This window comes from Hippopotamus amphibius, chromosome 9 (genome assembly GCF_030028045.1).
Source record: "Hippopotamus amphibius kiboko isolate mHipAmp2 chromosome 9, mHipAmp2.hap2, whole genome shotgun sequence".
NCBI lineage: Eukaryota > Metazoa > Chordata > Mammalia > Artiodactyla > Hippopotamidae > Hippopotamus > Hippopotamus amphibius.
Genome location: NC_080194.1, coordinates 98,107,923 through 98,130,633, shown reverse-complemented (window position 1 = coordinate 98,130,633; position 22,711 = coordinate 98,107,923). Strand labels below are relative to the sequence as shown.

At 41.2% G+C, this 22,711-nt stretch overlaps 1 protein-coding gene across 1 annotated transcript; it reads right to left on the bottom strand.

The window, feature by feature from the left end:
- Positions 1-1,059: 1,059 nt before the first annotated feature.
- BTG4 (BTG anti-proliferation factor 4) lies at positions 1,060-17,014 on the bottom strand. Its single transcript, XM_057695937.1, has 4 exons — positions 16,842-17,014; positions 16,230-16,367; positions 3,361-3,556; positions 1,060-1,242 (listed from the first exon to the last, which is right to left on the bottom strand). Exons 1-4 carry the CDS (start codon positions 17,012-17,014, stop codon positions 1,060-1,062), a joined length of 690 nt encoding a protein of 229 aa, XP_057551920.1.
- Between the last annotated feature and the right edge of the window lie 5,697 nt (positions 17,015-22,711).

Genomic DNA, 22,711 nt, shown 5'->3' with positions numbered 1-22,711 from the left:
AGTTTTTAAAGTCACATGGAAAATAAGGGGCAAGAAAAAAAATGAAGAGTGATAATTTCTGCAGCTTTCATTGTAACAAATAAGCAACACAGTATTTTAAGTTTTAAAGACTGTTCTGTCCTCCTGGTGTTCCTCTTTTTAAACCATAAAAGAAATATTTCAAAAAATAAAGTACTTTGTAGTAGAAATCTTATGAATATTTCAACAACTTTCAGTTTCACTTTAGGTTTCTTCATTTTTCTAAGGTCAAGTAAAATTAAATCCAAATTCCTAACAAGTAGCTCCTGTAGTCTGGTTTTCTTATTAAATTGTCTCTATAGCAATTCTTACAATTGTGTGTTTATAAACGATGACTGGAAAGACAATCACCATTTACTGTTAATAATGGTAATTTCTGGCTGGATGGAAGGGATTTTTATTTCCTCAGTACTCTTTTTTTCTGCTTCACTTGAATTATTCATAATGAGATATATCATTCATGAAATGTCATAACTAAGGCGAATACGAGGTTTAGAAATAAGCTAAAATTTTTTTAAGGGAATGATGTAGCTTAAAAAGTAATTTTCAAATAAGCTCTTAGTGAGCTTATGGAATAGAACAGTAATGGCAGGTAATAAAGTAGAACCAGAATATTATGAGGATCACTGGTCCCTAAAGAAAGGTCTACTTTTTTTTTTTAATGGCTAATGAAAAACAAGAACTTTTAAAACTTTCTTGCAACAAACTCAGCTAGGAAGGTATTAAAAACACAGCACGTTTATTTAAACTGTTACTTTTCATAATTCATTGAATCTTATCACAGGTCAGTATCTTCATTCTATCACCTTATTGGGTACATTCATTAGTGTCACATAAAACTTCATATAAAATTAAAGAATTAAAAGTACAGCTAAGAACATAGTCATGATCTGCAAGAGAGGATTCACCAGCATGCATCCTGGTCCCTAATGTGGTTATTTTTTTCTGTTTCCTGGGCCTCTCAAGCGTAGACTCATTTTTGTTTCATAGAAAATAAAGTGGGTCCGTGGAGCTCTGCCCCGAGAGGGCCCAGCCACCGCACTATCGGTGTGTGTTGACCCAGTGGAACCTGTCCACCCGGTGTCCCACAGCAGGCCTGTGACCCTTGGGGATCTTATGCAACACACGGTAAGCATTTCCCAGGAGGCCCATCCGCCCATCCCCCATATTCTTTTTGCGGGGGATTTGGAACCAAGATTGAAATGGCTGTTTCAAGTTTTCAACCTGGGGAGAAAAAAAAAAAGAGGATTGTGATGATTTTCTGTAAACTAATAAGCCAGCTCTAAGGATTAAATATGAATCCATAACTCACAGGTTAAACCTTTCAAAAACATAGGAAATACAAGTGAATGGAAATCAAAGTAGACCACTATCTTCAGAAAATTGACTCACATTGGAGGGTAAGAAGTCACTTCCTATCTTTTAACAAAATTCTTTAGTCCAACCAAGACTTTTTAAAACTAAAAATTTTTAAATTTATTCAGGGACTTCCCTAGTGGCCCAGTGGTTAAGAATCCACCTGCCAATGCAGGATCCCACATGCCGCAGAGCAACTAAGCCCATATGCCACAACTACTGACCCCACATGCTGCAACTAGTGAAGCCCACGCATCTGGACCCCATGCTCGGCAGCAAGAGAAGACACTGCAATGAGAAAGCTGTGCACTGCAACAAAGAGAAGGCCCCACTCGCTGCAACTAGAGAAAGCCCATGCACAGCAACAAAGGCCCAATGCAGCCAAAAAGTAAAAAAATAAAAAAATAAAACTTTATTCAAATTTGTATATATTCCTGTGTTCTCCCCTACTTGATCCCCACCTCACTCAACCCAAAACTATCTAATCATAATCTCTGGGGTTGAGGTCTAGAAACACCCATCTTAAACATCCCAGATAACCAGTACGAATGTTGTGCAGACCACATTTTGAAAGGACGTTGCTCTAGAAGAATATAGCTGACTACAGATCTGATCCCTAGATGAAGATCTTTCTAAAACTAGAAATTCTATAAAAATAGAATTAAGAGCAAATATTTTATGACATAATTTTAAACTTTTATACATATAGAACTAAGTATAGACTACATATATGGTTTAGAAAACTAAACAAGCTAGGAGGAAAAAATTTGCCAGTAATATGATAAGGGGTTAAAACATTCCTAACCTTTGAAAAGCCTATAACACCACATTAGGACCTCTAATGATAAATGAGTGAAGGAGAAAAAATTCATAAGGCAGTAAGTACCTACAACATTTAGGTACATGGAGTTTTTGTTTCGTTTAATTTAATTAATAATATAATTACTAAAAATTACATTTTTCAATGAGAATACCCAATTTTAGGAAAAATGATTAACACTTTCACATAGACCTGGTAAGACTACAAAGATGTCTTTCTAGAAAGTGCTTTGCCATGTTTTCAGAACCCGTAAAATATCCATACCCAATGCCCCAATAATTACATGTCTGAGAATCTGATCTCCAGAAATAACTTAGAATTCTGACATCTCTGTAAAAATTAGCTTTTTTAATATCACAACAATGTGAAGACAACCTAGATGTCTGCCAATGATAATTAGCTAAATAAACTATAAGGTAAGCAAATGACTTAAAATGTTAAATACTTAAATTGCTTTAACATGTCAATACATTAGTGATTAACAAAACAAAAATTACATACATACAAAGCATCAGAGATTCTCCCCAAATCTGTGAGTTGCCACCATTAGTGAGTCATAAAGCCAATTTAGGTGATGTCAATTTAATTTAACAAAGTTTTCAGGCACTGTGCCAAGTGTGTTATTTCGTGAAACCTATTTCCAGTACATAAATATGCCTATCTTTCTATGACCATGACTGTGGTTAAAAAAACAAATTTTTCTTTTTTTTAGAAAAACTGCTCTGGTGGTGGAATGGCAGATCTTTGATCATTATTTAATGTTCTACAGGTAGTGTGTTATTTCCCAAATGCTCTACGGGAGGTGTTATTTTCTATTGTTAAAAACATCTACTAATTTTAATATCTAATTCTGAAGGAACTTAGGTGAAAGGAAATTTATGTATGTTCAAATACTATATGCAGAAATCGGACTAGAAAAGATGATGTATATTCTGAGCACTCAGCCTAGTAGAGGGAATAAAGAGAGAGAAGGAAGGAAAAAAAGAAAAAGTTTTGCCAGAATATTATTATTGTGAGTTTAATCTTTTTTCCATGTGTTCCAATTATTTCTTTGCTTTTACAGTGAGCATACTCTTTTTTAGAATCAGGATGAACTATAGAATAAACTACAGAATAAACTACAGAATAGGAAAAAATGTACAGAGGAGAAATGGAGAACACTGTACCTGATAAATACTCTTTGGATTGCTGACTTTAGGAATCATCTGAGGTTCTTTGTTGCAACTCTCTTCATCCGAGGAAGTGCCAGAGTAGTCTAACACAGCCCTATTGACAGCATCACTGACTTGTTGGGATAATTCCCATTCCTCCCATCTGCCTTTGAAAGAAGCAACTGTAAATGGATGATTTTTCTCACCATATCTAAGTAGGAAAGGAAAAGAAAGCATTCATTAGGGATTCAAATTCTCACAGGTTTTATCTCTAATGTTTTTTGAAAACAACTCAGCAAACTTACAAAAAGAGTTACTTAAAAAAAAAAACAAAAAATGGCAGGACTTCCCTGGTGGCTCAGTGGTTAAAAATCTGCTTCTCAATGCAGGGGACATGGGTTCGAGCCCTGGTCCGGGAAGATCCCACATGCCACACAGCAGCTAAACCCGTGCACCACAACTACTGAGCCTGTGCTCTAGGGCCCGTGAGCCACAACAAGTGAGCCCACATGCCTAGATCCCATGCTCTGCAACAAGAGAAGTCACCGCAATGGAAGTCTGTGCACCACAATGAAGAGTAGCACCTGCTCACCATAACTAGAGAAAGCCCGTACAGCAACGAAGACTCAACGCAGCCAAAAATAAAATTTAAAAAAAAAATTGAAATTAAAAAAAAAAAAATTCTGAGAGCTTGACTTGGCCAAGATGGTGGAGCAGGAAGACCCTGAATTTACCTCCTCTCATGGGCACATCAAGATTACAACTATTTAGAGAGTAACTATCAATGAGACCAGAATCTAGCAGAAAAGATCATCTACAATTAAAGTTACAAACAAGGAACCACAGGGAGACAGGTAAGAGGGGCAGAGTCACAGTACAGGCAAGACCCAGTCCCCCAGGTGGGCAACACACAAGTGGGGGGCTAATTACAGTTGTAGAGGTTCTCCCAAAGGGGCAATGGATCTGAGGCCCTCATGGAGCTCCTCAGACCAGGGATCCTGCACCAGGAAGATGAGCCCCCACAATGTTTGGCTTTGAAGGCCAGTGGGGTTAATTTTGGGAGAGACAGAAGACTGTGGGAAATAGAGATGCCACTCTCCATTTATTTATTTACTTATTTACTTATTTATTTGCTGTATTGGGTCTTCATTGCTGTGCGTGGGCTTCTCATTGCTGTGGCTTCTCTTATTGCAGAGCATGGGCTCTAGGCGCACGGGCTTCAGTAGTTGTGGCTCGCAGGCTCTAGAGTGTAGGCTCAGTATTTGTGGCACACAGGTTTAGTTGCTCTGCGGCATTTGGGATCTTCCCAGCCCAGGGGTCGAACCCATGTCCCCTGCATTGGCAGGTGGATTCTTAACCACTGCACCACCAGGGAAGCCTGAGATGCCACTCTTAAAGGGCCCACACAAAATCTCCAGGACCCAGGGCAGAAGCAGTCACTTGAAAGGAACCTGGGTGAGACCCACCTGCTGATCTTGGAGAACCTCTGGAGAGACAGGAGCAACTGGACTCTGGGGACAAGATGCTGGCGGCAACTATTTGAGGAGCGTGTTCTACCATATGGACGCTGGCGCTGGCGAGTGCCATTTTGGAATCCTCCTTCCAGCTTATTAGTGCCAGGACCCAGACCTGCCCACCAGCCCATCAGCACCTGTGCTGAAATGCCTCAGGCCAAGCAACTAGCCAGGTGGGGAAACAGCCGCACCTACCAGCAGGCACACTGCCTTAAGACCCCCCGAGCCCACAGCTGCACCGGGATGCAGCACTGTCCACCAGGGGCCCAGGGCTTGGCCCCACACACCAGTGCACCAGCACTAGCCCCAGGACCCCCAGGGCCCTGCAGGCAGAGATCCCAGGACCCAGTTTTGCCTACCATGGGAAAGAACCAGCCTCAGGACACCCTGGGCCCTGGCCCCACCCACCAATGAACCAGCACTAGCCTGGGGACCAGCCTCACCCACCAGTGGACATCCTCAAGACCCCTGAGCCCTGGCCTCACAAACAAGTGGGCAGACACCAGCCCCAGGACCACCAGTGCCCCACAGCCTGCCATGGCAGGACCCAGCCCACTCACCAGCAGGTTAGCACCAGCCCCAAGATCACCTGGGCTCAGGGACCACCTACCAACAGGCCAACACCAGCTGTGAGACACCTTAGATCACTCAGTCAGCCATTCAGGGATCCAGCCCCACCTACCAGCAGGTCAAAACAAGCTCTGAGACACCCCAGATGCTGTAGCCAGCTATGTCAGGGAGCTGCCCCACCCACCAGCAGGCTTATACCAGTTAACTCTAGGAACCAGGACCCTGTAGTCAAAAATCTCAGTACACAGCTGTATCCACCAGTGAACCAGCACTATCCCCAGGACACTCTGGGACCCAGCCCCACTCGACAACAGCCTGACAACATCTCTGGGTCCCCTGGGCCCTGAAGCCAGAGAACCCAGGACCTGGTTCTGCCAGCCAGTAGATCAACACTAGCCCTAAGACCTGGCTGCACCCACCAGTGGGTGAGCACCAGCCCCAGGATACCCTGGGCCCCAACCCTGCCTAACAGCAGGTGGACACCACCTCTGGGATACCTTGGGACCCTCATCCAGCAGCCCTAGGACCCAATCCCACCCACCAGTGTGTTGACACCAGCTTTGTGACCCCCAGGGCCCTGAAGTCAGAGACTCCAAGATGCAATTCCACCCACCAGTAAGCCAGCACTAGCCCCAGCACCCTCTTGACCACAGCCCCACCCACCAGCAGGCCAATACCAGCTCCAGGACACCTTAAACCCCCTCAGCCACCTTGGGGTCCAGCCCCATTCACCAATGGGCCAGCAGCAACTCTGGGACATTCCAGAACCCACAATCAGTTGTATCAGGAACTGACCCCACCTATCAGCAGACTGACACTAGAACTGGAAACCTCAGCCCCACAACCACCCAGTCCAGAACCCAGCTCTGCCCATCAGTGAACAAGCACTAGCCCCAGGTTCCCCTTCTTCAGGGTTCCACAGCCAGCTGCTTCATGACCCAACCCTGCAACCAGCAGCTGGCAGCCTCCATACAAAGCAGGGCCTGGCAACCAATTAGACCAGGGACCAGCCCCACCTACCAGACCACCCACAGTAATCAGCCCACCACAACATAAGGACCCACACAGCCCACGTGGGGGCACCACTAGAGCATATAGATCTGGTGACCACAGGGTAGTACAATGCTGGGAGGCATAGGATGTCCCCTACAAAAAGCTACTTCTCCAAAGTCAGGAAATGTTATCAACCAACCAGATACAGAGAGAGGGTAGCATTGATATATACACACTACCAAATATAAAATAGATGGCTAGTGGGAAGCAGCTGCATAACACAGGGAGATCAACTCAATGACTGGTGATGACCTAGAGGGGTGGGATAAGGAGGGTAGGAGGGAGGCTCAAGAGGGAGGGGATATGGGGATATATGTATGAATACAGCTGATTCACTTTGTTGTACAGCAGAAACAGGCACAACAGTGTAAAACTATTATACTCCAATAAAGATCTGAAATAAACAAACAACAAATTAGACAAAATGAGGAAACAAAGGAACACGTTCCAAATGAAGGAACAGTATAAAACCCCAGAAGAAGAATTAAGTGGAGAAAGGCAATCTACACAATAAAGAATTCAAGGTAATGGTCATAAAGATGAACAAAGAACTTGGGAGAAGAATGGAGGGAAATAGTGAGAAGTTAAACAAAGAGTAAGAAGATATAGAGAAGGACCAAACAGAGCTGGAGAATACAGTAACAAGTGAAAATACACTAGAAGGAATCAACAGTAGGTCAGATGATACAGAGGAACAGATCAGTGAGCTAGAAGACAGAGTAACAGAAATCACTGAGGCTGAACAGAAGAAAAGAAATTAGGACACTTTAAGGGATCTCTGGAACACCACCAAGCATATTAACATTCACATTATAGGGGTCCCAGAAGGAGAAGAGAAAAAGCATCAGAGAATATACTGGAAGATGTAATAGATGAAAACCTCCCTACCTGGGAGAGGAAACAGACATCCAGGTCCAGGAGGCACAGAGAGTCTCAAACAGGATCAACCCAGGGAGGACTCCACCAAGTTAAATGAAATTAAAATGTCAAAAATTAAAGATAAAGAGAGAATATTACAAGCAAGAGAAAAGCTACAAGTTGCATATAAGAGAACTTCCCGTAGACTAACAGCTGACTTTTCAGCAGAAACTCTTCAGGCCAGAAGGATGTGTTGTAGTATATTTAAAGTGATGAAATGGAAAACCCTATGGCCAAGAATACTCTACTTGGCAAGGCTTACCTTCAGATTTGAAAGAGGTATCAAAAGTTTTACAGATAAGCAAAAGCTAGAAAAGTTTAGCACCACTGAAGCAGCTTTACAAGAAATGTTAAAAGGGACTTCTCTAAGCAAAACAAGAAAAACCACAACCAGAAACATGGAAATTACAAAAGGAAAAAGCTCACTGGTAAAGGCAAATATACAATAAGGGTAGTAAGATCAAGCACATACAAAGCTAATAGGAAGGTTAAAAGTGGTAAAATTGCCTAGATCTGCAATAAGCAGTAAAGGGATACATGAAAAAATTAGATGTAAAATATGATGTCAAAAAAACAGTAATCGTGAGGGGGGAGGAGTAAAATGCAGGGTTGTTAAAATGCATTTGAAATTAAGAGATCAGCCACTTAAATAATCACATATTTATATTCCTATATATAAACCTCATGGTAACCAAAAAACCAAAATCCATAATAGATACACACACACAAAAGAGAAAGAAATCTGAACATAACACTAAAGACAGTCATCAAACAACAAGGGAAGAGAGAAAAGAAGAAAGGAACAAAATAACTACAAAAACAATACTGAAACAATTAATAAAATGGCTGTAAGTACATATCAATCAGTAATTACTTTAAATGTAACTGGAATAAAGGTTCTAATCAAAAGACAGAGTGACTGAAGATACAAAAACAATACTCATATATATGCAATCTACAAGAAACTCTCTTCAGATCTAAAGACACACACAGACTGAAAGTGAGAGGACAGAAAAAGGTATACCATGTAAATAGAAATGAAAAGAAAGACAAGGTAGCAATACTTATACCAGACAAAGTAGACTCTAAGACAAAGCAGACTTTAAAACAAAGACTGTAACAAGAGACAAAGAAGGACAGTACATAATGATCAAGGGATCAATCCAAGAAGAAGATATAACAATTGTAAATACATATGTACCCAACATAGGAGCACCTAAATATGTAAAGCTAATATTAGCAGAGATAAAGGGAGAAATTGACCATAACACAATAATAGTAGGGGATTTTAACACCCCACTTATATCAATGGACAGATCATCTAGACAGAAAATCAAGAAGGAAACACTAGCCTTAAATGACCAAGTAGACTTAACAGATATCTACAGGGCATTCCATCCAAAAGCAGCAGAATACATATGCTTTTCAACTGTACGTGGAACATTCTCCAGGACAAATTCACATGCCAGGCCGCAAACCAATTCTCAGTACATTTAAGAAAACTGAAATCATATTGAGCATCTTTTCTGACCACAATGCTATGAAACCAGAAATCACTATGAGAAAACTGAAAAAAACACAAACATGTAAAGGCTAAACAGTATACTACTAAATAACCAGTGGATCACTGAATAAATCAAAGAGGAAATCAAAAAACATCTGGCATATGAGACAAATGAAAACAAAAACACAAAACATAAGAGCAGAAATGAACTAGAGACAAAAAGACAATAAAAAAAAAGATGAAACTAAGAGGTGGTTCTTTGAAAAGATAAACAAAATTGATAAAGTTTTAGCCAGACTCATCAAGAGAAAAAGAGAGGGCCCAAATCAATAAAACCAGAAATAAAAAAGAAGTTACAAACAATACCAGAAATACAAAGGATCTTAAGAGATTACTATAACTATATACAAATAAAATGGACAACCTAGAAGAAATGGACAAATTCATAGAAATGTACGATATCCCAAGACTGAACCAGGATGAAATAGAAAATATGAACATACCAATTACCAGGAATGAAATTGAATCAATAATGGAAAAAAAAAAAACTCCCAGCAAACAAAATTCCAGGACTAGACAGCTTCACAGGTGAGTTCTAGCAAACATTTAGGGAAGAGTGAACACCTACACTTCTCAAATTGTTTCAAAAAATTGCAGAGGAAGGAGCACTTCCAAACTCATTCTGTTATTGAACTGCAAGTCTGTGTGCCCAATGCCCAGTGAGGCCAAACAATACCAAAACATTGGAGTTTGGTTCAGAGAAAGGTTTCTTATAGGGCCATGCAAGGAGATGGGTGGCTCATGCCTGAAAAACTCCCAAACTCCCCAAAAGCTTTCAGCAAAGCCTTCTTATAGGAAAGGTGAGGGAGGGGTGCTGTTAGCTGTTACAAATTTCTTGGTGTCAGATCCTTTGTTCTTGAGGTCACGTCATGGTCAGGTAACAATGTTCCTGTAAATCTCCACCAAAAAAATGTTACTCTCTGTCCTGACCAGAAAGGGCAAGGTCCCAAGGCACAACTCTCACCCTCCAAGGCCCAGGCCTGGCTAAAAGAAAGGGGTCCCTGCAGCAGTGGGCGGGTGTTGGTTACCCTGCCTGAGAGCATTCATCCAGCACCCAGTCTGGGTCCTCCCACCAGTGCCCAGGCCTGGCTGAAGAGGCAGATCTCAGTTGGTGGCTCCCTCAGGGCCAGGTCCCCAGACCCTGCCCAACTGTCATTGATGAGAGAGCCAGGCACCCAGGACCCAACTGGCCCTCAGGCTCCTCAGGACACCCAAACAGTGGGGGCCAGGTCCCCCAGACTGTGTCCCATGCAAACTGCTGCTGCCATTGGGTCACAGAGGCAGGGATGGGGGAGTGGTTCACCCCACCTCAGGGCCTGGGCCTGGCCAGTGGGTTGTCTAGGCAAGGGCTCAGGAGCCCTGCAGGACACACCCCCAGCCTGTTCCCTGCCCCCCCCAGCTCAACAGGCAGCCTGAGGGAAAAGGCTGGGATCTGCCTCTTACCTCACTCTCCACTCGATGACCACCACTCCACCCACTGTTGGCTGGAAAAAAATGGCCCCACTAATGGTGGCTCACTGAGAGTTGCTCACTTTGGGGAGGGGCCGACTGCACTGCCAACCAATGGCTGAGCGGGATGGTTATAGTGGCATTAGTAGTCTCCCAGTAACCATTGCCTGATAACAGTGTGCAGGGTAACAACGTGCAGCAAGGGCTGCATGCTAAGGGCTATACACTGCTGGATCTATTACAGTTCTGTGAGGCCACATTGCACTGATACCAAAACCAGACAAAGATATTACAGAAAAAAATTACAGGCCAGTATCACTGATGAACATAGAGTCAAAAATCCTCAACAAAATATTAGCAAATTGAATCTAACAATACATTAGAAGGATCATACACCATGTAAGTAGGATTTATCTCAGGAATGAAAGGATGGTTCAATACCTGCAAATCAATGCAATACATCACATAACAAGTTGAATAAAAATCATATGATCATCTCAATAGAGGCAAAAAAGCTTTTGACACTACTCAACATTCATTTATGATCAAAACTCTCCAGAAAGTGGATATAGAGGGAACATCTCTCAACATAACAAAGGCCAGATATGGTAAGTCCACAGCTAACATCATACTCAATGATGAAAAGCTGACAGCATTTCCTCTAAGATCAGAACAAGACAAAGATACCCACTCTCACTTCTTTTATTCAACACAGTATTAAAAATTCTAGACATGGCAATCTGACAACAAATAGAAAAGGTATCCAAATTGGAAAGGAAGAAGTAAAACTGTCACTGTTTGCAGATGACATGATATGAAGGTGAGTCAAAAATTATCCGCACTCTGGCTGTAGAATTTATTGTAGTTAACTTTTAGAAAAGACAAAATACATCATTTTTTGACATAATCTCCTTGCTTTTCAATACACTTTGTCCATCTGTCAGCAAGCTTTCGTATTCCCTCATTAAAAAATGTTTAAGGCTGAGCTGTGAGCCACGAATGCACCACTGTCTTCATTTCTTCATCAGAAGTGAATCTACATCCTCACAGGGCTGCTTTCAGAGGACCAAACAGGTGAAAGTCTGATGGAACAAGATCGAGACTATAGGGAGGATGCTTCAACACCTCAAAATGAAGTTTTTGCAGAGTGTCAACAATGTGGGCAGAAGTGTGTGGACGTGCGTTGTTATGCAAGATCACAACACCCTTGGATAGCAGTCCTCTGCATTTAATCTGAAGTTTAGTCTTTAGCTCTTCAATAAGCATCTCACTGTAATGAGCACTGTTGATTGTTGAACCTTTTTCCTATAATGTTCCAATACTGGCCCTTGAGAATTCCAGAAAACTATAAGCATCAATTTTCCAGCTGATGGTTGACTTTTGAACTTTTTCCTGGTCAGCAATTGAGGATGTTTCCATTCCATACTCTGCCATTTATTCTCAGGCTCATAGTGATGAATCCATGTCTCATCACCAGTAATGATTCTCTTTAAGAAATTTTCTCCTTCCTTAGAGTATTGGTCCAAATTTTGTTTGCAGATATCCAAACGCTTCTGTGTATGCTCTTCCATGAGTTGTTTTGGTATCCATCTTGCACAAACTTTTTGAAACCTAAATCTGTTGTGGATTACTTCATTTTGAGGTGTTAAGGTATCCTCCCTATAGTCCTGATCTTGTTCCATCAGACTTTCACCTGTTTGGTCCTCTGAAAGCAGCCCTGTGAGGATGTAGATTCACTTCTGATGAAAAAATGAAGACAGCGGTGCATACATGGCTCACAGCTCAGCCTAAAACATTTTTAATGAGGGAATATGAAAACTTGTTGACAGATAGGCAAAGTGTATTGAAAAGCAAGGAGATTATGTCAAAAAATGATGTATTTGTCTTTTCTAAAAGTTAATTACAATAAATTCTACAGCCAGAGTGCAGACTGTTTTTGACTCACCCTCATAGTATATACAGAAAAGACTAAAGACACCACCAAAAAACAATTTGGTAAAATTGCAGAATACAAAATTAGTATACAGAAATTTGTTGCAGAAATTCCTTGCATTTCTACACACTAACAATGAACTATCATAAAGAAATTAAGGAAACAATCTCATTTACCATCACATCAAAAAGAATAAAATACCTAAGAATAAATCTAAGACGGTAAAAAGACCTATTCTCAGAAATCTATAAGACACTGCTGACAGAAACTGAAGACACAAACAGATGGAAAGACATATCATATTCATGGATTGGAAGAATTAATATTGTTTAAATGACCATACTACCCAAGGCAATTCTACAGATTCAGTGCCCTCCCTATCGAAATACTAATGGCATTTTCCACAGAACTATAGCAAATAATTCTAAGATTTGTATGAAAACACAAAAGACCCCAAATAGTCATTGCAAACTTAAGAAAGAACAGAGCTGGAACTATCAAGCTCCCTCACTTCAGACCATACTACAAAACTATAGTAATCAAAACAGTATGATATTGGCACAAAAACAGACACATTGATCAGTGGAAGAGAATAAAGAGCCCAGAAATAAAACCATGCATCTATGGTTAATTAATCTATGACAAAGAGACAAGAATATACAATGGGGAAAAGACAGTCTCTTCAATAAACAGTGCTGGGAAAACAGGGTAGCTACATGTAAAGAATGGAATTAGAACAGTTTCTCATACCATATACAAGAATAAACTCAAAATGGATTAAGGCCTATATGTAAGACTGCAAACCATAAAAACTCCTAGAAAAAAAAGAGCATAGGCAGAACACTGATATAAATTGTAGCAGTATTTTTTTATCTATCTCCTAAGGCAAAGAAAATAAAAACAAAAATAAACAAGTGGGATGCAATTAAACAAAAGCTTTTGCATAGCAAAGGAAACCATCAACAAACAAAAAAATAACCTACTGAATGGAAGAAAATATTTGCGAATAACATAACTGACAAGGAATTAATATCCACAATATATAGACAGCTCATACAACTCAATATAAAAAAACAATCAAAAAATTGGCAGAAGACCTGAATAGACACTTTTCCAAAGAAATGGACATACAAATGGCTAACAGGCACTAAAGAGATGCTCAACATATTATTAGAGAAATTCAAATCAAAACAACAAGACATCACCTCACACCTGTCAGAATGGTTATCATCAAAATGTCTACAAATAACAAATGTTGGTGAGAATCTGGAGAAAAGGGAACCCTTGTACACTATTGGTGGGAATGCAAATTAGTGCAGCCACTATGGAAAACAGTATGGAGATTTCTCAGCCTAAAAGTAGGATTACCATATGATCCAGCAATTCACTCCTGAGTATATACCCAGAAAAAGCAAAAACACTAATTCAAAAAGATGCACGCACCCCAATGTTCAGAGCAGTACTATTAACAGTAGCCAAGACATGGAAGCAACCCAAGTGTCCAAGAACAGATGAATGGATAAAGAAAATGTGGTGTACATATACACAATAGAGTACTACTTAGCCACAAAGAATGAAATTCTGCCATCTGCAGCAACATGGATGAACCTAGAAATATTGTGCTTAGTGAAATAAGTCAGACAAAGTCAAATACTGTATGATATCATTTATATGTGGGATCTAAAAAAATAAAACATATGCATATAGCAAAACAAACAGACTCAGCAGATACAGAGAACAAACTCGTTGTTAGCAGCAGGGAAAAGGGAAGTGGGGAAGGAAAAGATAGGAGTATGCACAAACTATCATGTTTAAAATAAGCTACAAGGATGTATCATACAGCACAGGGAATATGGCCAATATTTTATAGTAACTTTAAATGGGGTGTACTCTGTAAAAACTTTGAATTGCTTTGTTGTATACCTGAAACTAATATAATTTTGTAAATCAACTATACTTCAATTTAAAAAAAAAAAAAAAAAAACTTGAAATGGCTTGACAGCAAAGCAAATTGAGTGACCAGCTCCGGAGGCTGCAGAGGGAGATCCAAGCTGCAGGCTGAGAACTTGCAGATCCAGCAGCCGTGGGAGCCAGTGCCAACACCCCCACTCCCCAGCGAATGAGCGAAGCACATGCCCATGGGGCCTGGCGGGAGCACCCACCACAGGGAACATCAGGCCTTCTCCATGAAAGAACTGGGCTCTGCCCTGAAGCCCTTTGGAGGCCCACCTGAGGATGAGCTCACCACCTGGCTCCAGCCTTTCCACAGCATGGAGCTGGAGGATGACGCCGTCTATTCAGTGCGCGTCCCTGCTGGCCTTTACCGCTTCCGGAAGGGGTGTGGGCTTCAGCTGTGCCCTTCACTCCCTCCTCCCCACTGCTGCCGCGCTCGCAGGAAGGAAGCCGCCACGCGAGCAAGCCTTCGTGCCATGGCAGCGGCGTGGACAGTGACCATGAGAACACGCAAAGTGGAGACCCTCTGCTGGGCCTGGAAGGGAACGGGTTTCTAGAGCTGGACAAGGAAGAGGACTTCCACACAGAGCTGGAAAGCCTGGATGGAGACCTTGACCCTGGGCTTTCCAGCGCAGAGGATGTCATCCTGAAGACAGAGCAGATCACCAAGAACATTCAGGAATTATTGCCGGCTGCCCAGGAATTGAAGCATGACAGCTTTGTGCCCTGCTCAGAAAAGATCCATTTGGCTGTGACTGACATGGTCTCTCTCTTTCCACAGAGACCGGCCCTGAAGCCAGCGCACAGCTCTCCACGGCTGCTCAACGCCAGCGCCTGCCGGCTGCAGAGCGGGTGCGGGAAGACAGTGCCCCCGGAGCCTGGCGCCCCTGTGGACTTCCAGCTGCTGACTCAGCAGGTGAGCCTACAACATCACCAAGGCTGCCAAGCAGCTGGGCACCGTCACTGCTCGAGAGAAGAAGCAGTGACCACTCTCCCTGCACCCTCACCCACACCCTGGGACCTCACTGCTCATGGGAGCTGGGCCACTCCAGACACTAATCCCCACCCCAAAGGAGCTGCTGGCACAAGTGCCCTTAATGCTGCCACTCTCACCTGGCAGCCAGGCACCCTGGTGCCCATCCCCCTTGAGCCCTCAAGGATGGGGAGGTGAGGTGGCAGGAGCTTCTGTCCCGTACATTCCACACACCCCTCCCTGTGCATAGCATCCCCTCCCCTCCTGTGCGGGGGCCTGCAAGACATCACTCACAGCCCCTCACCCTCTGGGGCACCCTCAGCAAAGGGTCGGGTGGGGACACTCCAAGTGAGGCGGTTCCCTTACATGCACCCCACCCTCATGAGCCAGTCCAGCCCTACTGGAGGCTGAGCAGCTGCATCCCCGCCTCGTACGTAATACCTGTGGATGTCCCCAGCTATAGCCACCAGCCCCCTGCTGCTATTCTTTAATGCCAAACAGCCCCAACCTAGGGCACAAGCCCCAAAGTTATGACCTTCAGCTACTAGTACTGTCATACTTGGTGGGGTCAAGGATTCTATAAAAGCTTTCTAGGAATTAACTAAGATAAAGACAAACTAGTTTCGAGTCAACTAATGGACTGAACTGCTGATGGTAGATAATGCTTCTTTCCCTTTGATACTGCCTAAAATACTTGGACATTATACAGTTGGCAATAGGATGCCGTGATTAAAGTCAAATTTCAAATACTATGCAAAAATCTTTGTGCTTCCCACTCCATCCACCCTAATGGAAACCTGTGTTGTCTAATATAGTTTGCATCTAGTCTTAACCAACCTGTGCCCTCACTGCTAATCCAGGGCTTTTGGAGCGTCACCTTTCAAAAAGTGCATAGAGCTGACTAACCTAAGGTTTCCAAGGGTCATAGAGCACACTCACTCCAATGAGATTACTCACCTACAGCACACTTCAAAGGGATCTACCCATATGGTCATCTCCTTTGGAAGTCCCAGGTGAGAAAAATCCACATTACTTTCAGCACAAGCCCTTTCTAGAATAGGATCCTTATTCTGGTTATTGTTTATCCTGATACACCTTTAAAAACAAGGAAAGGGAGACAAAGACATGGTGACAGTTGCTTTAGCTGGAGAATCATGTTGTAGGCAAGCTACTCTAATACACACACTCTCACTTCACTCCCATCTTCCCGCAACTCCTTGGCCACCCTCCAGTTTTAAGGTAAGAGTGAAATATCAACTTTTTACACAGCAACTCAGAACATGGATTTAATCCCTAAGTCGCACAATTACTTCACCAAAGTTTCACTGTATAACCTTCATGGTAAACACAAGTTAGAAACTGTTTAATCCACCTCACATAAAGAGGTTTGCTCTATAGTTTTCAACTTGTACTCTCATCTACCACATCTTTTTTCAAGCCCAAGTTCAAACAAATGAATTTGAGCCCATAAAGTTTTCATTACTTAAAGACTGCCAACAAAATCATTGCAGCTGGTTACTGCTGACTTGTTACCTCCCTTTGCCATGAACACCACAGCCTAACTCTCACCTGAAAGCTTGCCCTTTAGAAGGGTGATCAGAGTGCCAGTGACTTCTGTATGTTTCAAACAAGATTGTCGTTAGCTTTTCTGCAAAGTCTTCTATCTGCTGTTTACTCAGTTTATCATGTTTTTTAGCTAATCTTGTGACAAAGAAGACTGTTGTTGCTATTTCATCTCTCATGATTCAAGAAGGGTCGACACGTAGGTCTGCAGCCATTAAAAAGAAGCAAGAAATTAAACAAAATCAAGGGTCTAACTTACTATCAACATGTAATTGTCATTTGGAAATTTTATATACCTTAAATTTAAAACAGAAGTCACTTGCTAGTCCTTAATGGACTAAAAGAAGCACATCAATACTATTAATCAACAAAACAGCTAAGAACACCAGTTCCTCAACTAACCTTTAATGATTTTCAAATCATTTTAATCATTTTCAAAGAGAAAAAATCTTTTAAACACTGTAACACACTTAAACAAATGAGTTGCTGTGCAAATTAAATGTTTTTTAAAAGTCCAGATACTGGACAGTAAATTACACCAAGCACCACTGTTTAAAAACATATTTGTGGGACTTCCCTGGTGGTCCAGTGGTGAGGAATCCGTCCTACAATGCAGGGGATACAGGTTCGATACCTGGTCAGGGAACTAAGATCCCACATGCCAAGGGGCAACTAAGCTCCCGTGCTGCAAACTACAAGGCCACGCGCCCTGGAGTCCGCGCACCACAGCTAGAGAAAAGCCAGGGAGGCCTGTGCAACGAAAGATCCCGCATCCCACATGCAGCAACTAAGACCCGACAGAGTCAAAAATAAATAAATAAAATATTTTAAAACATATTCGTTTAAAAACACTGTTTACAGAGAGCAGAAACATTTCAGGATACAGTGATTCCTAAAATGTGGCTCTCGGTTGCACACTTTAAGTAAATGTTAAGATTAACCAAATATATATGATACTTGCCAGCAAAAGCTCTTTAGCCCATCAGAAAGTGGACCAGGATTAGAAGACACTCTCACCACACCTGTCTTGCCAGTTTTAGGCTGCAGTTTATATAAGCCTGGGCCCCAAAGCCTGATAGGTGTTAGCCTCACACAGGTGCTGTCCTTTAGGATCACTGACAGCTTTTTCCAGGTCCCCATCAGATTACCCTTGGCATATGCAGAGTGGGGTCGTTATTTAAAGTGTTTAAATCAAACTGGATTTCTGTCTTCTATTTTGCTATTAAAGTCTTACCTTTTATGACACAAATTGAGAATCAAGCCTTCTCCTTCCATATCCTAAGAGCCTACGTTCCAGTATTTTTGTCTCTCATGACTGTCAACATATTAAAGAATTTTGTCTTGGATATTTTCTAAAACTAAAGACAAATTTCTTTGAATAGTCATTATGTTGACACACAATTTTCATTAATATGCTTATTTGTAAAATAAGTGGAAGAGACCTCAAAGTTTATCTAGTCTCACTAGTTCTCAAAGTGTAGGTCACTGATCACCTGACATGGACACACTGAGCTGTTTGTTAAAAATGCAGATTCCAGGACCTTATCCCGGATCCACGGAATCAATAGTTCTAAAAGCAAGCCTGGGAATCATTATTTAATGAGTGCCCTCTGGTGATTCCTATACTCACTAAATGTAAGAACCACTACACCTGGCACAGAAGTCGTTAACACCCATAAGTGGTCATTCAGGTTCTCTGTCACTGAAAAAAGAATTCATTCTCTTACAACGAAGCCCATTTCTTTTCTAAAAGCTCCAAATGCCAGACAGTCCTTCTTCCCCTTGAGAAGTTACATCCAACTCTTTGATTCTCTATATTTGCAGCCTAGGTTTTCCCTCTGGACCCATACAGATTGCATCTAATCCTCCACCACAAGAAGACACTTCAAATACTAGCTATTGAGCATCCCTTGGGCCTCCTCTTTGGGGGGGGGGGGGGGCAATAACTATTCTCAGCTTCTCAGCAGTTCTTCCCATAGACATGTTACTCAGACATTTCACCATGCTTGGCACTCAGATCTGGATGCGTTTCAGGTGCGTCAATAATCCTCTTTTTAAAGTGTGAAGCCCAGAAGCCCAATGCTCCAGGCGTGCCCTGCCATGACAGAATAGAGTGGGACCGTTACCTCCCTTGTTCTGAATACTGTATTTCTAGGACACAGCCTCAGGTGGCATTTGCCTTGGTGGTGGTGGCATCACACCTCTGCTTCACGCTGAACTAGCACATAGTCTTTTTCACTAATGCTATTGTTTTGTCACATCTTTCCTCCCTGCACAACATAATGTTAAAGAATATGAGCTTTGAGAAGAACTGAATAGACGTTTTTCCAAAGAGGGAATGCAGATGGCCAACAGACACGTGAAAACTTGCTTAGCATCGCTAATCATCAGGGAAATGCAGATCAAAACCACAATGAGATATCAACTCACACCTGTCAAAATGGCCATCAAAAAGACAACAAATAAGAAATGTTGGTGAGGATGTGAAGAAAAGGGAACTCTTGTACACTGTTGGTGGGAATGTAAATTGACGCAGCCACTGTGGAAAACTGTATGCACATTCCTCAAAAAACTAAAAACAGAACTACCATATGACCCAGCAATTCCACTCCTGGGTATAAACCAAAAAATACCAAAAACATTCATTTGAAAAGATAAGATGCACCCCAATGTTCATAGAAGCATTATTTACAACTGCCAAGATATGAAAGCAACCTAAGTGGCCATCAAAAGACGAATGAATAAAGAAGATGTGGCATACACACACACACACACACACACACACACACACACACACACACACACACACACTGGAATACTACCCAGCCATAAAAAAGAACAAAATTTTGCCATTTGCAGCAACATGGATAGACTTGGAGAGCATTATGCTAAGTGAAACAAGTCAGATAAAGAAAGACAAACACTGTCTGATATCACTTACATATGTGGAATCTAAAAAATACAGCAAACTATTGAATATAACAAAAAAAGAAGCAGACACATATATAGGGAACAAACGAGTGATTACCAGTGAGTTGGGGGGAGGGGCAACATCGGGGTGGGAGGCACAAACTATTGGATGTAAGATAGGCTCAACTGTATTGTGCAACACAGGGAATACAGACAATATTTTGTAATAACTGTAAATGGAAAGTAACCTTTTAAAATGTATAAAAATATTTTTTAAATTTTTTTAAAATAAAAATATTTTTAAATATATGGGCTTTGGAGTCAGACAGGACTGGGCATATAAACGGCAACTTTATAACTCACTATCCATGGAAACTTGGGCAACTTGCTTAAGGTCTTGAACTTTCAGTTTCCTGTCTGTGAATGAAATTGGAAGGAAGGATAGCGACCTCATAGGGTTGTTAGCGAAACTACAATCAGTAATGTTTTGTATTAAAGCACCTGGTCGAGGCTCTTCCTAGCAGTTGTTACAGGAAGGCAGTACAGCAGAGTAGTTAAAAAATCAGCTACAAAAGCAAGCATCATGGGATTGACTTCCAGTCCTCTAGCTTCTCTAATCTTCAAAATATCATCTGTAAAAAAGGTGGGTAAGAAGTGTACCTAAGGCCTTGGAATCAGACTGCCAGATTTGGATCCCAGCCCAATTTACTGGATATAGTAAGTGTTCAAAAGGTGGTGGCCTTTCTTATTAATAAATATAAGTTTATATTTATCATTTTACTATGTCTTTTCTAATGTTTTTTATTTAGACTAAGTGGAATATAAAACAACTACATATTGCATCTGTACCTGTCATATTTCATTGTGTTAAATTTGGATCATTAGGGAATCAAGATTATTTGTGACCCTGATTTTGTCATCCAATACATTCTCTTATCTTTTTGGCTACTTGTTATCTGTAAATTTGACAAGAATGTGTCCTCGTACAAGTAATAAATAAACGAGCTGAATGGTATTAAGATCAAGAAGAGGGCTTTGACTCTCCTAGAATCCTAGGAGATCCGACTTCAAAATGGTGATCTTTCACTAGGCCCTCTCACTTCAACCAATTAATTCTACCATAAAATGAATTTCACTCAGAAGTTTGAAATGAATGGAAAGTCAAATTAATTTTAGGATCTACTATGCTTATATTTTACTAACAAGACAAATATTATATCTAGTGACAACTACACAAAGAAAAGAAATATTTCAAGTGATTCTAGAACACATTGGAATATATTCTAAGGAGAACTACAAAGACGTTTTTAAAATTTCACTCTACACCTTGTTTACAGTAATATTAGTATTACTATTTGAAATATACACATATATATGGAGAGAGAGAATAGAATTGGTAATACAAATATTTACTTTAATGTTATGAACTAAGGTTTTCAATGTAAGGAAAAATGAATAAAAGTACAAACTCAAAGAAATTAAGTAAAAATCCTATAATGTTAAATTTGCAATAGCAATAATAACGTGATTTTTTTTACATACTAAAATATGTATTTTAGTTCTGTCCACTAAAAAGGCCTAGAGTCAATTAATAATTTTAACACTCATTTTGTTGTCTCTAATTACAATTTCTCACGTCTAAAAAAATCCCTGGAGAAATGGTTGATTCCAGTTCTAATGTAGGTAATATATTAGGTGAGCCTGGAATATATCATACCAGAAACAAGAAAGGTTACCAATGGGTCATGTCAAAAGACATGAGAGCCTACATGAAGAGCTCCCATTGGCCAAAGACAAGTCATTCCCCTCTTCAGGGTCACCACAATCATCCCCTAACTGCTGGAACTATCAGATGCTGATGGCTCAAAGCTGCATCTCTCATTGGGAATTACTCTCAGAAACTACCTCATGGTAAAGTTGTTCCTTGCCCAAGGGAGAGCCTGCAACCATTGACTGGCTAGTGTGGGGGTACAAAAACCTGGCCCCAGTGCCTCAGTTTGCAACCACGCTGAAGGGCCATCCCATCTCCAGAGCTCCCCATAAGACAGGCAGAGGCCTCAACTACAACCAAATCACTGGTCCACCTCTCCCTCTGCCCAATCCTATTCTTCTCACTTTATGGGTGTATCTCTCAAAGAAACTCCCCAATACACTTTCTGCATGAAATTCCCAGCAAAATAGCTGCAATCTCAGCAGCTGTTTCTAAGGAGCCCAGTCTAAGACAGTTTGTATCAGGAATGTGTAAGGAAGCAGACTCCAAAATGGGATGTGGGGAGTGGATTACTCACCCGCTGGCTGCAATAAAAACCTCATCACTGGTGGTAGTAGAATATGAATATAGAGGGCTCCCGGCATGCTGGAGTGCTGTGATTGTTACAAACTTCATCAGTGATGAACTGAGATGCAATAGAGATATTAGGAGGTGCACTGGCTAGTGTAATATCTTTGATGCTTAAGAAGTATGAGAAATCGTAATATAAGGGCTATGGAAACAGATGGGTGAGTACCTTGATGTCTAGTAATGACATGATTTAATAAGGCTACTTCAATTCAATTCAATAAGTATATGTGTCTACTATAAGCCCAGAACACCTAAAAATAAGATAAAGGTGGGACTAGGACCTTAATGTCCTTTCACTTCCACAGTACCTTACTTATTTCAGCTTCCCGTGATATATTTCTCATTCCCCTTACTCAATGGCAAGAGTTCTCAAACTGCTGTACTTGGAATCACCTGAATATCTTTTTTAAATGCCTGGCTTCTACCCCTCAGACATTCTGATTTAATTGGGATGGAGTGCAACCTGGGCAACAGGATTTTTGAAAGATCTCCAAATGATTCTAATGAGAAACAAAAGTGGAATAGCATTACAATAGATATCTCCTAGCTATCAAGGAGACTTTAATTTTATTTTACATTTATGATTGCTTAGTAATGCCTTAAGCTTAACAAAAATTATTATAAC